Genomic DNA, 14,382 nt, shown 5'->3' on the forward strand with positions numbered 1-14,382 from the left:
TTTAAAAATTTTGCAAGAATATTAAGTTGTAACTAATGACACTTTCATGAATTCAGGTTTACATTCCAAAGAAGTCATTTATAATAAATAAAATAAATAGCAAAAAATATGCGTTGAAACATTAGTTAATGAGACATTTTTATTTCAAAATAAAATCAGCTTGTTTTCTTAGAAATAAATAAAATGAAACATTGATTAGAAAATAGCTGCATATATAGTAATGAAGGATTGTTAGTATTTGTGAATACCATTTAAGGTAAGATTTTTATTCAGTAAATATTTTTAGTCTGGCCTGTGTAAATGAAAAATATTTTTTTTTGTATTAAATAAGCATTTAATCTAATTAATTCAAATATTAATTACAAATCATTTTATTGAATAAAAACTAGAAACGAATTTAATTTTGATATTAGAAATTTATTGCTAATGTCTTTATATTTAACAGTGATTAATTCAGTAAATTTTAAACATTTATGACATATTTTCATTAGAAAATTATAATGAAAAATTTTATATAGCATTATGTAATTATAATGATAATGCTATATAATGTTAATAATACAATATTATATTGTTTCATTATATTATAAGCATTTGTAACATCTGTTTTTTATGTCAATAAATTTTATATTGTATCGGTTTGTTATTTTCTTAAAGATAAAAAATAATAAAATACTGATAATATGTTAGAAATGAACTTGGATAAACAATTAAATTCTTTAGCAATGGATATATGTTTTAAGATTGAAAGTAAGTTTTCCTAGTTTATAACTAATTACATCATATAATAAAAACAATAGTTACTGTTATATAAAAAAAATGATCTCAGTCTGTTAATACTAATGCCAAAAATAATTATAAAAGTTTATATAAAATTTAAAGCATAATCTGATACTGAAATTTCATTGGTAATATTTTATATAAAGGTAAATATAAGAATCTTCGTAAATGAGTTAGTTATACAATTACAGTTAAATAAAATTTTTATGGTTATAAACAATATCTATATTGATTTCTTAAGAACTTGTTGTTTTTGAGGCACAGACAAGTTTTTATCTTATCACATTTGAATGAATGCAATGTACTACTACCTGTGTGAGAATTATGTGAGTCAGAGAGATAGGTTATGGATTTTTAATAGATAATTATATAAATTATTTATCTTTTGAATATTAAATAAATTCATAGGTAAATAAAATTCAAAGCATAATAAAAACTTATGAGTTATTAATAAAAAACTCACAAGTTATAGAAACAAAAATTATAACTTATAAACAAAATATAACAGCTCATTAAAAAAGAATAAAAATTTAATTTATCTATATTTATGGACTTGGTTGATTGTGAAAAATTGACAGATATAGATAGAAAGAAACTGATCAAAGAACTACTTGAACTACCAATTTTCAAACAAAATAGTTAAAATTACCTGCATCATTTTTGAACTTATATCAAAATCAGAAGAAATAACAACTTTGTATTATCCTACTTTGTTATTTCTGTTATTGTATAATAACAGAAATAACAAAGTAGGATAATTATAGGAGCACTCACATTTTATAATTAAAAGCAAATGTATAATAATTAATAACAAATATATAATGAAATATAAAATTATAAAGAAACCATATAACATAAAGTTATGATTGAATTTACACAATTATTTTTAGTCTATGCTTATTTTCCAATTTGGTTAAATAAGAAATTAATTTTTGGGGGTTCTGATGGTAAATACTTCTTTGATTGAATAAAATTTTGATTTTTATGAATCTGATGATGTATATTAACACATTTACTTCAAAAACTGATTGTATGTAATGAAAAACACACACAAATATATTCAAAATCAGTAAAATGAATAAAATTGTTCAATGATGCAAACATTTTAATTTATTTCTAACATCATTAGATATACCTTAACACAGGGGTCCCCAACCTTTTTGTACCTAAGAGCACATTCCAGAATACCGGCTGGACGACGGGCACCATTTATTTTTTCAAGGTGAATTTATATTTGGACATAGTTAACAGCGCCGGATTAAGCCTCTAGCGGGCCCTAGACAAAATTTAAATTGGGGCCCCATTTAAATGAGTTGCTTCTAAACAAATCTTATATAATGTGACATTAGCATGGGTGACACCCGGTGCGGATATCGTGGTGTCACCCAGGAATATTTCTAGATGGTGCGAGAAGATATCGTGGCGGAGATTACTTCTGACACACGGATGGCTGTTGACCTTTTTTTTTTTTTTTTTAGTTAACGACTGCTGAAATTTCTAGGTCACTCCAAGTTACGGGCCCTACACGTTTCCCTACTTTGATTTTACGGTATTCAGAACGGACCGTTTTACTTCATTTCAGGTATGGGAAATTGAATTGGTGCAGATTTGGCGGAGGGGAAAAAGAGATCGGTCGCATTTCGCTTTGTGCTTTCATCTGTGTTGGACGCCATTTCTACTTTTGAATGGTTAATCATTCAAAGTGAAAAAACTTTTACATAGCATTTTATTGAAAACCGAAATATTTTTATTTTTATCGTGGTCGCACAGTGACGGGCACACGTAAAACGATTGGCGGGCGCCATGGTGCCTGCGGGCATAGGGTTGGGGACCACTGCCTTAACAGAACAATGTTAAGAAACAAACACATATAATTACACTTATTGCCATAAAAATTATCCCACCAAGAAGAAGTTGTATTGCAGATAAATCTCAAGCAGACATGGAAATGATTAGTTATAGCATGATGGCTCATTATGTAATGCCAGAAGAGGGCATTAGAATGCTTCCTCCTCAGTCTATAAAAAGTATGCAAAGACAGTCTGTCTGTTATTTACTTGTTGCAGAGGGACACTGTATGACTAGAGATGCCTTTACATCGTAATCAAGAGAGATCTTTCACACTTTGTGCCCAGGCTCAAAATGCCCTCGACAGACTACTAGCCAAGAGGACCACCTGGTGTTTCAATAAGCACACACACTGCTGACCGTATAATTGTCCACCACCTGGACACAGGTGGTGCCATCATTACATGCCCCTATGTCTGTCCATAGTATTGGGTTGTTCGGAAAATTCGTAGCGATTTTTAAGAGAAATAAATGAAATTGTTTTAAAGCTAAAAATATACTTTTATTCCATTATGTATGCACCATTGTTTTTAATGACGTGTTGCCATCTATGGGGCAGCTTCATGATACCCTCTTCGTAGAACTTTCCAGTTTTTCCCGCGAAAAACTGATCCACGTGGTTTTTGCAAGCTTCCAGAGTATCAAAGTTTTTATCATGAAGGGAATTTTGTAGAGAACGGAACAAATGGTAGTCCGACGGGGCAAGGTCGGGTGAGTAAGGGGGGTGGAGTAAAACATCCCAGCCTGGTTCCAATAATTTTGGCGTGTTCGTAAAGACGTGTGAGGTCTGGCATTATCTTGGTGAAGCACAATGCCTTTTTTTTTCTATTGGCCAGTTCCAGACATTTTTCTTTAATTGTCATGTTCAGCTTATCCAATTGGGAACAATATTTATCAGAATCAATTGTTTGATTCTGTGGAAGCAGCTCGTAGTACAGGATTCGTTTCCAATCCTACCAGACAGTGAGCATGACCTTCTTTAGATGAAGACTGACCTTTGGAGTTTTTAACAGTGATTCATTTTTCTTACCTCATGATTGTTTTTGGCTGATGTTGTTATAAATGATCCACTTTTCATCAACTGTCACTAAACGCTTCAGAAAAGGGTCATTTTCATTTCGTCTTTCAAGAGAATCACAAATGGAGATGCGATCCAATAAGTTTTTTTCCGTTAAGTCGTGAGGTATCCAAATGTCTTAACGATTCACGTATCCAAGCTTCTTCAGATGTTGAAATACAGTACTGTTTGATGACTTCACTATGTCTGCAATCTCTCGAGTTGTGTAATGAGGGTTTTCATCCAATAATGCTTTGATCTGGTCCTCTTCAATAACAGGAGGTCTTCCCGAGCGAGGAGCATCTTCAAGGCTGAAATTACCCGTTTTAAATTTTGCAAACCACTTTCGAACAGTTGATTCTGATACAGCACTCCCACCATAAACATCACATATCTTTTTTGCTGTTTGTACAGCATTTTTGCCTTTACGAAAAATGAAAAGAAACAAGTGTCGATAATGCACGTTGTTTGCATCCATTTTTGCAATGAGACAAATTAAACGCTATTTGAATAATCTTAACAGTTTTTTTTGTAACGGACGCGTCTCAAGGTCATTTATCATAATATTCATTGGTTTGTACAATTCTAATAATTTTTGCGTCAGTCGGTGTCTCAACTGTTGGCTATCAAAAATCGCTACGAACTTTCCGAACAACCCAATATTTTGAAGTGCCTGGGTGAGGAACATTTGGTATTGCAGGCTGCCATTGACACCATTCACTGTTACCTTTGTTTGGAGTAGTGTCACTCCAGATTCAATTTGAGCATTGACAATGATTGTGTTTGTTTCTGGAGGCCTCATGGTTAATGCTTCAATCCTGCCTATGCTTTGGAGTGGCACACTGCCCCCCACAGCTGGTGTGATGGTCTGGGGTGCCATCATATACAACAGCTGATCACCTCTAGTACTGATCCAAGGGACCATGACAGCCCAGCAGTATATTAGTGACATTCTGTAGCCACATGTGCTCCTTCTCATGTCAGGGCTCCAAGACTCATTTTCAACAGAACTGCTTCTGCTACATTGCCACACTTCCCTGGCCTACTTGGTTCTCTGATTTGTCACCAATCGAACGTGTCTGGAATCACTTGGGATGCCAAGTTGGACAGCCTAGGAGTTTGGCCAAACTAGACCACTTGCAGCAACTGTGGATTGAGATTTTGCAGGACACCATACATCCCCTTTATTCCTCCATGCTCATCTATATTACATCGTGTATTTATGCTAGAGATGGTCCAACAACGTACTAGAACCTTCTTTCTTTTGTAGTTTTTCCTGCAATAAGTGACTCATTACACTTACACATGTACAATTTTATTTAATTCTGACAACTCCTCCTTGGTGTGCTAATTTTTATGGCAATGAGTGTATAAAGATTTGTAGTGGCTCAAATTGTGCACATATGCATTGGTATGGTATTGTCAATCTAATACATTGAAATTTAATAATTACAGTTTAACATACAGGAAATTAAAAATTACATTTTTAAAATTTAAAAATATTAATATTACAACTATAAACCTAAATTGCCTGTAGGCAAGGAGTAACAAGTCCTAGGAAAGTTTGTAGTATCTTCTCAGTGCTATAGAGACTGTATCACTCTCTCTAAAATTAACTGCCTTCTGGTTCCTAATAGTCTTGTAAATTTCAACAGCCTCTAAATATCTCAAATGCATAGGATCTGAAGTCTGATGTAGTAGAGACAACTTTCAAAAATCTACCCTCATGTCACTATTCAAAGAATATGCCACTAGAGTCATGTTGGAGAGCTTCTTACTAACACCATGTGCATGTTCCTTTAGTCTGGTCCCAAGGGACCTAGCCATGGTTCCAATGTACAAGTATCTCTTGCTTAATTCAGGATTTGATTAACACATGAAATTAATTGTGAAAATCCATTTATATATGTGGCAGAAGTTTTAATTTATGCTAAAGACAACTTACCAGCTGTTTTACTTAACATAGATACCATATTTTGTTTAATGCAATTTTGATTTATGCAGTAGGATTGAGGGATTAATTAATCACATTAATCAAAGGATACCTGTATAGCAATGACTGGTCTACATGAGTATCATGCAAAGGAATAAGATAAACACCTGGCGTAAAGTGCTCCTTTAATTTTATTCCTTTCACTGGTTTTGTATATAGTTGTGTGTATTTTTTCATCCGATGATGTATATAGCCTACATATAATTTCTTTATATATGTATCAAATAGTAAAATTAAATTTTATAATTTTTTGCAAAAGAAAAAATAATGATGGTCAGGTGTGTGAGGCAATAAAGATATCAGTTTTCCATTTTGAAGGAACAAGGCTTACTGGGTTAGTTCAGGCTGTAACCTCAAAAATTTTTATGGTTGGTTTGACTCAGTATTGGGTTAAGCCATTCCTCACCACTTAGCTATCTCATTGTAGACATAGCTAAAGTCATGGTGAGCAAAATAAGAGCTCTCTTAATTTCAGCAAGATGGAAAGCGTAATATTTTCAAAATAATAATAAAATGTATAAATGATTAGATATAAAAAACGAATCATATTTTTTTTAAGATTTTTCTACTAGATCTTATACTTTTTAAGTAAAGTATACAAGGCGTGTCTAAGTTCAGGGACCTAATTTATTAAAAGTTAAATTTTTGGTAAAAATAATTCAATTTAGCATCTGTCTTCAAAATGCATTCCTCTTTGTTCTATAAAATTTTTGCACACTAGTAATGTATGTATTCTTTTGTAAAAGGATCTTTTTAGAATATTGTTTATTTACCTCCATGCAGCCTCTTGGTTTCTCAAAATTGACTGAAATTGTCTCTCTTTTAAAGAAAATTTTAATTTGGGGGAACAGCAAGTGATCAGTTTGGGCTTCTCAGACTATTAGAACTCCTGTTCCCCAAATTAAAATTTTTATTGAAAGGGAGACAATTTTATTCAGTTTTAGGAAATCAAAAGGCTGTATAGAAGTAACTAAAACATCCCAAAAAGATCCTTTTATCAGGGTGTATGTAAATTACAAGATTATGCAAAAATTTTATAAATCAGGGAGGAGTGCATTTTGAAGGCTAATACTAAATTGAATCATTTCTGCCAAAAAATTTTTTTTATAAATTCAATCCTTGAACTTAGTAGGCCCATCTTGTATATAAAATATTTACTTCTTTTATACAATATAAAAAATTGAGAATCACATCATAGTCTATTTTAGAAAGTGATTCCATTAGAACTTTTTTAATTGCAGATTTGACATTTATCAACAAACAATGTTTATTTTGTAGACAATACAACATCAATTACGAGAAATGAAACTAATTCAGTTGGTTCTACAAGTCAAGGAGAATCTACACAAAATTCACGTCAGTCTACTTGCACCAATGAAAAGAATTTATTTAATATTTTACCGGTAGAAAAATATGCTCGAAAGGTAACTACAATTAATTATTTAATATTTTAAATGTAAAATTAACAACATATCAGGTGTTTAGATATCAGAACACATTAATTATATATATGTATTGTCTGAATGTTCTGCAAGATACTGTTAGAATGTATTTATACACAAGGTAATTCTAAATGATGATCCCAATTTCAGTGACTGACTATTTTAGTTTAATCAAATGCAGGTAAACACAATTTACACACACAAAAAAGAAAACTGAACAAGATTTTTCTTACTTACTACAAATGTTTAATTTTTGATCCACATGTAACAAGACACATATCAAGCCTATAATCAAGTTTCTGCCATATCCTGCGTAGCATGTTGGCATTAATTTCTACAATTGCTTCAGTGATGCACATGCTCAGCACTATGTCATAGAACAAACACATGATTCTTGATGAAGCCCTACAAAAAGAAATTACACGGAGTGATGTCTGGGGATCATGGTGGCCAATTTGACAGTTCTTGATCTCCCGCAGAGGCATGGCCAATTCATTATTGAGGCAGTCTGTCATTGAGGTAGGCCTGAACATAATGATGGTAATATGGTGACATACCATCTTGATGAAAGATGAAGTAAGCACTGTCTTCCTCAAGCTGTGGGAATGGCCATTTTGTCAGCATGTCCAGATATGTAGTATCTGTCACAGTAGTCTTGTGAAGAAAGAAAGGTCCATAAATATTTTGATGGAAAATGGCACAGAAGATGTTCATGTTTATGTTGCAAAACTCAGTGGGGATTTTCAGTAATCCAGATCCTTATATCATGTCTATTCACTTCCCCAGAAATGTGGAATGTTGCTTTATCACTAAATACCAACTTTTCCACAAAGCCATCTTCTTCCAGGAAGTGTAGCAGATTTGTAGAGAAAGATGCTCACAAGTCTAAGTCTGATGTCTTCAGAGCTTGCAGCAACTGCAGTCAGTATGGTTTCATTATCAGACATTTTCACAGCACTTGTCATACAGTTGTGTGCAGAATAACTAGTTCTCAGTTTGCTCAGTAGTTAGACTTTTAAGGACTTTTTGTGAAGGTTACACAGACACATTCTACTGTTTATTTCTCTACTAATAGACAGATCATCAATTTTCACTTGCAAATGAACATGTCTCTTGAAATTGGAAATACCACTTTCAAATAGACTTTCCAAAGAGTGGTCAATTGCAAATTTTGTATGAACAACCATGATATGAAATTGAATGAAAATCAAGATCACAGAATGCTTTATGCTGTTCTCTAATCACCATTTGTCTGCTTGACTAAGCTCCTGGCAGAAGCCACTGCAACTAACACAAAGCCAGTACAATTAAAATAAACTTTGAGAGATAATCTTCCAAAGTACATTTATATCAACAAGGTAGATTCATTACACTTCATATGTGAGAACCCAGATTTTATTTAACTATAAAACTTTTGCACAATTATATAACCAAAAAAAAAAGCTTAAAAATTTATATTAAACACAAAGAAAACTATATAAATTTTTCCCAACAATTAATAAAAAAATGGAAGGATATGATTGTGTTTTCCACTGGATTCACTTACTTTCAAAGGTGACACATCTTCCAAATGTGTCACCCAGAACTTACAATCAAAATTCATCTATTGGCTACAACTTATAACATTACAAAAAATGAGCAATAGAAAAAATGAGAAGGACCCTCCAATAAAAAGGAAGGATCAATGATGATTGCAGTCTGTTGTCATTAAACATTTGCCCTCTCTGGAGTTGCACTAGAGCTCGGATACTTTATTGACACTGAAGATTTCTTACCTAAGTGACATCCCTCCATCTGATGACCCTCTTGTCACCTGAATAGTTCAAATATCAAAACCTTACCAAATAGACCAAGACCTTCCAGAGCCTTCCATCGAAACTTCTGAATCATCAACTCATCGTGTTGTCAATTCAAGTCCTCAATCTGATCAGCAATGAAGCACATTCTCAGATTCTCTACAAGATATTTTTCTGCCCACAAATCTATGTAAACTTTCTCTCTCAAGACTAGGTCGTGAGTATGCTAAGTCTTTAATACAATATACTAGCATTATAAAATATACAAATGGATAGCCATAATGTTCAACCTTTCAATTGTAAACAGCCTATATTCAACCTATTTGTAAATAGCTTATGATAAATAAATAGGTATTGTTTTTGTAATTGAGTTGTAGAGTGCACTTCTTTTGCCCATCCATCTCCATCCCAGGCCCAAGAAACTTCAAATGTGACCGCTTGCATATGAAAGCAAACATAACATTCTGTGCTTGTCCAAAAGACAGTGATGTCAGTGCTGATGAACTAGTCATCACCAATGTGATGACGTTTGGTCAAGTGGTGCCGAAGCATAGGGGGCACTTCACACATTGTCACACACACAACACTTAATTGAAATCAGGAACATCATTTAGAATTATTCTGTATATTAATATTAGACACATACCAGTTAATAATTTACCAATATATTAGATGAATTCCTGGTAACTAGTCTAGTTAATCAGTCAATAACTAGTGTTTTATATTTTTTAATGATATGATAACATATTAAAACCTGCATTAATAACATATTAAAACCAAAAGTTTTAATATGTTATTAATGCATTATATTTAACAGTAATCTTGTAAAAGATGGAAATGTTTTTAATTCAAAAAATTTTGCAAATTATTCAAATTTATTTTTATGTTACTTGTAAGTTTTGAAAAAGGTCATATTGACTGAAAACATTTCTTTCATTTGTAATTATATATTTTAATGAAAAAAATATTTTATAATATTTAATAATTATGATTTAATGAGCTTATGTATTATTTCAGTTAACTGTATTCTTGACAAACACATTAGAAGAAATGTGCCAGGATATTATTAATTCTGGCTGTATGCAAGTAGCTATTCACTCTCTTGAAAAAGAAATAGAAAATCTTCAAGAGAAGCATAAAAAAGAAATATTAGATATCAAGCAGAATGCAGGTAATTAATTGAAAATATCTTTAATTTTTTAAATTAGTTTTTTATTAAATAAGAATATGATTATTCTTATGTTCTATTTATTTGAGAGTATAACTTTTTTGAGATTTACAATAGAATACCTCTTTATAGTCATTTATGTTAAAAATAACTGTAATAAAATATTTGGTTACTAGAAAATTGTGAAATCTGGACGTTAAAAACCTAGAAATTTCTGAATTTGTTCACTCCAGTTATAAACAACTTAATCAACAACATTCCATACCCGGGAAATTATTGACCCTCGAATGGCAACGATTGTCCCCTAACTATCAACAAACCGTTATTCCTTCGGAGCAGGTAGATCATCTTGCACGATGGTTTATAGTTAGCGTCCGAACTAGTCGTTTATTTAATATCTCGGGAACACCTATGGCCCTAATAATGATTCGTTTTCGATCACGTGACAAGTTTTCCCATCCAAAACTTATAAAAGACGCTTCCTTCCTCCCCCTAAAGGGCTCTCCTTCGTCTCGCTTTTACGACGTGCACTACGCCATCCGCCGGACTCTCAAAAAGTTTCTAAGTTCTTTAAGTGCCATTGCCCTGTCTACGAATTCTAAAGCTCTACGTGCCATCGGCCCATTAACTGACTCTCCATCAGCCAAACTTTATCGTCACTTCTGAGTGAATATCAACCTACCGGGACTTTCACCGGACTCTGTCTATTACGGACTCGTTAAGAGGTATGAGCATATATTTGTAAACTCTCTCTCTCCGGACCCCCTTTTTGTTTATGAGGGTAGACGTGTAGACGTGTAGTTTTGTTCGTTTCGAGTTTAATAAATCTTGTTTTGTTATAAAATGGTGTCTTTCTTGACTGTCGGCTTCGCCTTATCGTCGGCCCCAATCTTCCTCCTCATCCACTCGCGTAACGCGTAACGTGCCGTCGACGTAACAGCCATCCTGGACACGTGAGTCGCCGGAAAAAGAGGTACGACAAATTCTTACCTCCCCGGGATCTCACACATTGGTGACAATCGAGTGGGTTTCCGACTTATTCGGCACCCCCCCGATTTCACAAAATACTTAAAATTATCCATATTAGAACTTTTAATTTGTAGTTACAAAATAAATAAATTTCTAAAATTTTTCTGTAAAAACAAAAGTGATTCACGATTGTAACATTAATAAACACCATAAAATGATTTAAAAAAACAAATTTTTGAAGAATGTATTTTTACATAAAACACTTGAAATTGATACATATTAAAATACTTCTTTGTTTAACTGTTTTCTGTTGAAAAATAAGTAAATTCATTATTTAAGACAGTGTTTCCCAAACAGTGTTCTCAGTGATGTGAACAAGTATTCTGAGAAAAATCTAATTAAAAAAAAATGAAATAAATTTTACATATTTGTTGCATATATCACTTTTATATGATTATAATTTTTTATATTATTGTTATATTTTGATTTTGGTTACTAATAAACTGACAGACTAATAATTAAGTAGATTGCAGAACACTTTATTTTGGAGGACTTTGCATAGAGAAATATTGAAAGAAGTAAATGATTTGTAAGAAATAGTAGATTGATTGCATTACCACAAGTTTAAACATTATTGCTTTCTAGTTAACCATGTTTGATGTAAACTACCCTGGTCCTAGTGATTTTCACCTTTTCAAATTTCTAAAAGACTTTTTAGATGGACAGCAATTTTCCAATAATGATGCTGTTCATGAATGTGTCTGATTCTAGTTTGGACATGCTGATTTGATAATACTCTCGGTATCCAGGCATTGGTCAAATGCTGGGATAAGTGTATCTTTGTATCTGGGAATTATTTAGAGAAATACTTGTAGGTTTTTTTTTCTAATGGTTCTTGCTTATTTCATACAGTTTAAGAGTTCTGGTTTGACTTGAATGACCCATGCACAAATTACATTAGGGTAACAACTAATATATACACAAATATATAGATTTCAATAAAATTTGAAATCAGAATGCTCTTAAAGAATCATAATAAAGCAATTAAATCTTCATATTGAGCAAGAAACAGCATATTCAAATTTATTAGAGATTTGTATTCAATTAGTAATCCTAAATGATTAACAGTTAAACTACCTATTTATTCATACAGTACTTAATTTGTAGTTATAAAATAAATAAATTTCTAAAATTTTTCTAAAATTAAAATATGACATTTTTAAATTAGATCAGTTAAATTAGTTTTAAACATTGGTTTTCTTTATTATAATTTTACAATATTTTATAATTTATATTAATTCATAATTGAAAAGTTCAGTTTCACAATATTATAGTAATAAAATAATTTAATAATAATTCATTTTAGTCAAGTAATATGACATTTCTAATTTTTTTAAATTACAATTATATTTGTAGAGAATGCAAATACCATATCTTAAATTATTTTGCAGATTTAATTGTTAAAGAAATGAGATCAACAATTGAAACTGAGAAACAGAATGCTATTACTGAAGTAAGACGACAGTGTGAGATTGAAATGAGAAAAAGTATTGAAGAAACGAAGAAGAAACAATGGGTAATATATTTTGAATACAATAAAAATATATAATTTACATTATTATAATCTTTTTAATGTTTTGTATTAACGATTGAAACTATTTAGCTTTTGCATATACTGTATGTTATACAATTAAGAATAATTACTGTTACCTGTTTGTTATGAATTTTTCATTTAGTTTATTACTGATATCAAAAAAATGTATAATTTAATAGTTACAGCTAATTAATAAAAACATTGTAAATATATTGTTTTTATCTAAATTTTAAACTAAAATTTATAGTTTTTGTGATTATAATTTACAAAGTCATGCAAGCACATAAAATAGAATTTTCATTCATTTTCACAGAAAATATGTTTTTATTTCAAAATTAAATAATGTCTGTTTTTTCTTTAAATAACTGAAGAAGGAACAGCTTACTGTTTATTTTGCACTAGATAATGTTCTTTATATAATAAAAAATTTAATTTTTAAAATCATAATCTTATCTGAATGGTTACAATATTTACTATTTTATTAAATTAAAATATGAATTATATTAAAACACCTAAAAAGTAATAAGACAGACTTAAAAACTTTTTTAAAAAACATTGAAGAGAAGTAAATTAATTTTTATTTGATTATTCTTTGGTGTCTTTCTTTTTTTTTTGTTTTTTTTTTAAATGACTTACTTCAGATAAACAGTTGGTAAAGAAGTTTGGATTTTAACAACCAACTACTTTTTTTAGATGTTTTATGAATTATATATTTGATAATCATCAGACATTAAGAATGAACTTTTTTCAGGCTAATGAAAAAATAATTTTAAGTAAATATTTCATAAAATATATGTATTCGTTTAGAAAATAAACACAATTTATTATTCTACATACTTTTGGATCTTGTAGGAAGATACAAGTAAGAACATATAAAATCAAAATATTGTATATAACATCTAGTGTATGAAAATTATTGTCTGTATATAAGGAAGAGTCTCTTTAAAAATATGAATGTATTTTTGGAACAGTTGAACTAGAAATATATTTATTTTTTCTAAATAAAGTATCAAAAATAAACAAAATTACAAAAATTTTAAAGACGCTTTTAGAATTAATTATGCACAAATGTTTTTGAATGATTGACAGATTAAACTTTACAGCATTTCGTATTATATCAGCTGAATAACAATATTTGGTTATAAAAGTTGACTATAATAAATTACATTTATTTTAAAATCATAATTAAACAGGGTTCTTGTTGAATATGGTATTCATAATCTACTGTAAAATCTTTGGTGATTTTTTTATAGTATTTTATAAACTTAAAATAATTTTAGAGAACTGAAGTAATATACTATATTTATTTTAAGAAACAGTGCCATCTAATAAACACAGCAGTTGCCAGATGAAAATGTTGTAGACAGTACACTGTCTATTGGAGGAAGATAAGATTTATTGTAAATTGAAAAATTGCAAATTTTATTCAGGCACTTTTTTAAAAATAAAAAGTGATAAATTCTATTATCACTTTTACTATAAGTTGAAATAAAGTGTGAGTGTGTTGAGTGTGTGCACTGTTGTTTGAATAATAATAAAGTGAAAAAATTCCCAAATATATTCCATTAATAGTTATTTTCAAATAATAGTCATACCTAATTCCCAAAGAAAGGAAATAATAGTCATATCCTAATAAACAGTGAAGTTGAAAGCTGAAAAAGTTATATAGACAGTGCACTGTTTATTAGAATAAATATAGCATATGTATAGGTGTATGTGGTGTGATTGCAATATT

The 14,382-nt window shown here is 30.6% G+C and overlaps 2 protein-coding genes across 7 annotated transcripts in view; one reads left to right on the top strand and one right to left on the bottom strand.

The window, feature by feature from the left end:
* The window catches only part of LOC136972479 (THAP domain-containing protein 1-like), a 306,926-nt gene that overhangs the window by 87,989 nt on the left and 204,555 nt on the right, over nt 1-14,382 (bottom strand). The gene's annotated exons all lie outside the window — the stretch shown is intronic.
* LOC136972206 (putative leucine-rich repeat-containing protein DDB_G0290503) overlaps nt 1-14,382 on the top strand; it is a 119,463-nt gene that overhangs the window by 76,562 nt on the left and 28,519 nt on the right. For all 5 annotated transcript variants that reach the window (XM_067266769.1, XM_067266789.1, XM_067266783.1 and 2 more), the window contains 3 exons: nt 6,957-7,102; nt 9,934-10,087; nt 12,505-12,629. In XM_067266769.1, coding sequence (XP_067122870.1) covers nt 6,957-7,102; nt 9,934-10,087; nt 12,505-12,629 — 425 coding nt within the window. The remainder of the gene's footprint in view (nt 1-6,956; nt 7,103-9,933; nt 10,088-12,504; nt 12,630-14,382) is intronic.

The sequence above is a fragment of the Centruroides vittatus genome, unplaced genomic scaffold (genome assembly GCF_030686945.1).
Source record: "Centruroides vittatus isolate TY-2023 unplaced genomic scaffold, ASM3068694v2 contig_1057, whole genome shotgun sequence".
NCBI classification, from domain to species: domain Eukaryota; kingdom Metazoa; phylum Arthropoda; class Arachnida; order Scorpiones; family Buthidae; genus Centruroides; species Centruroides vittatus.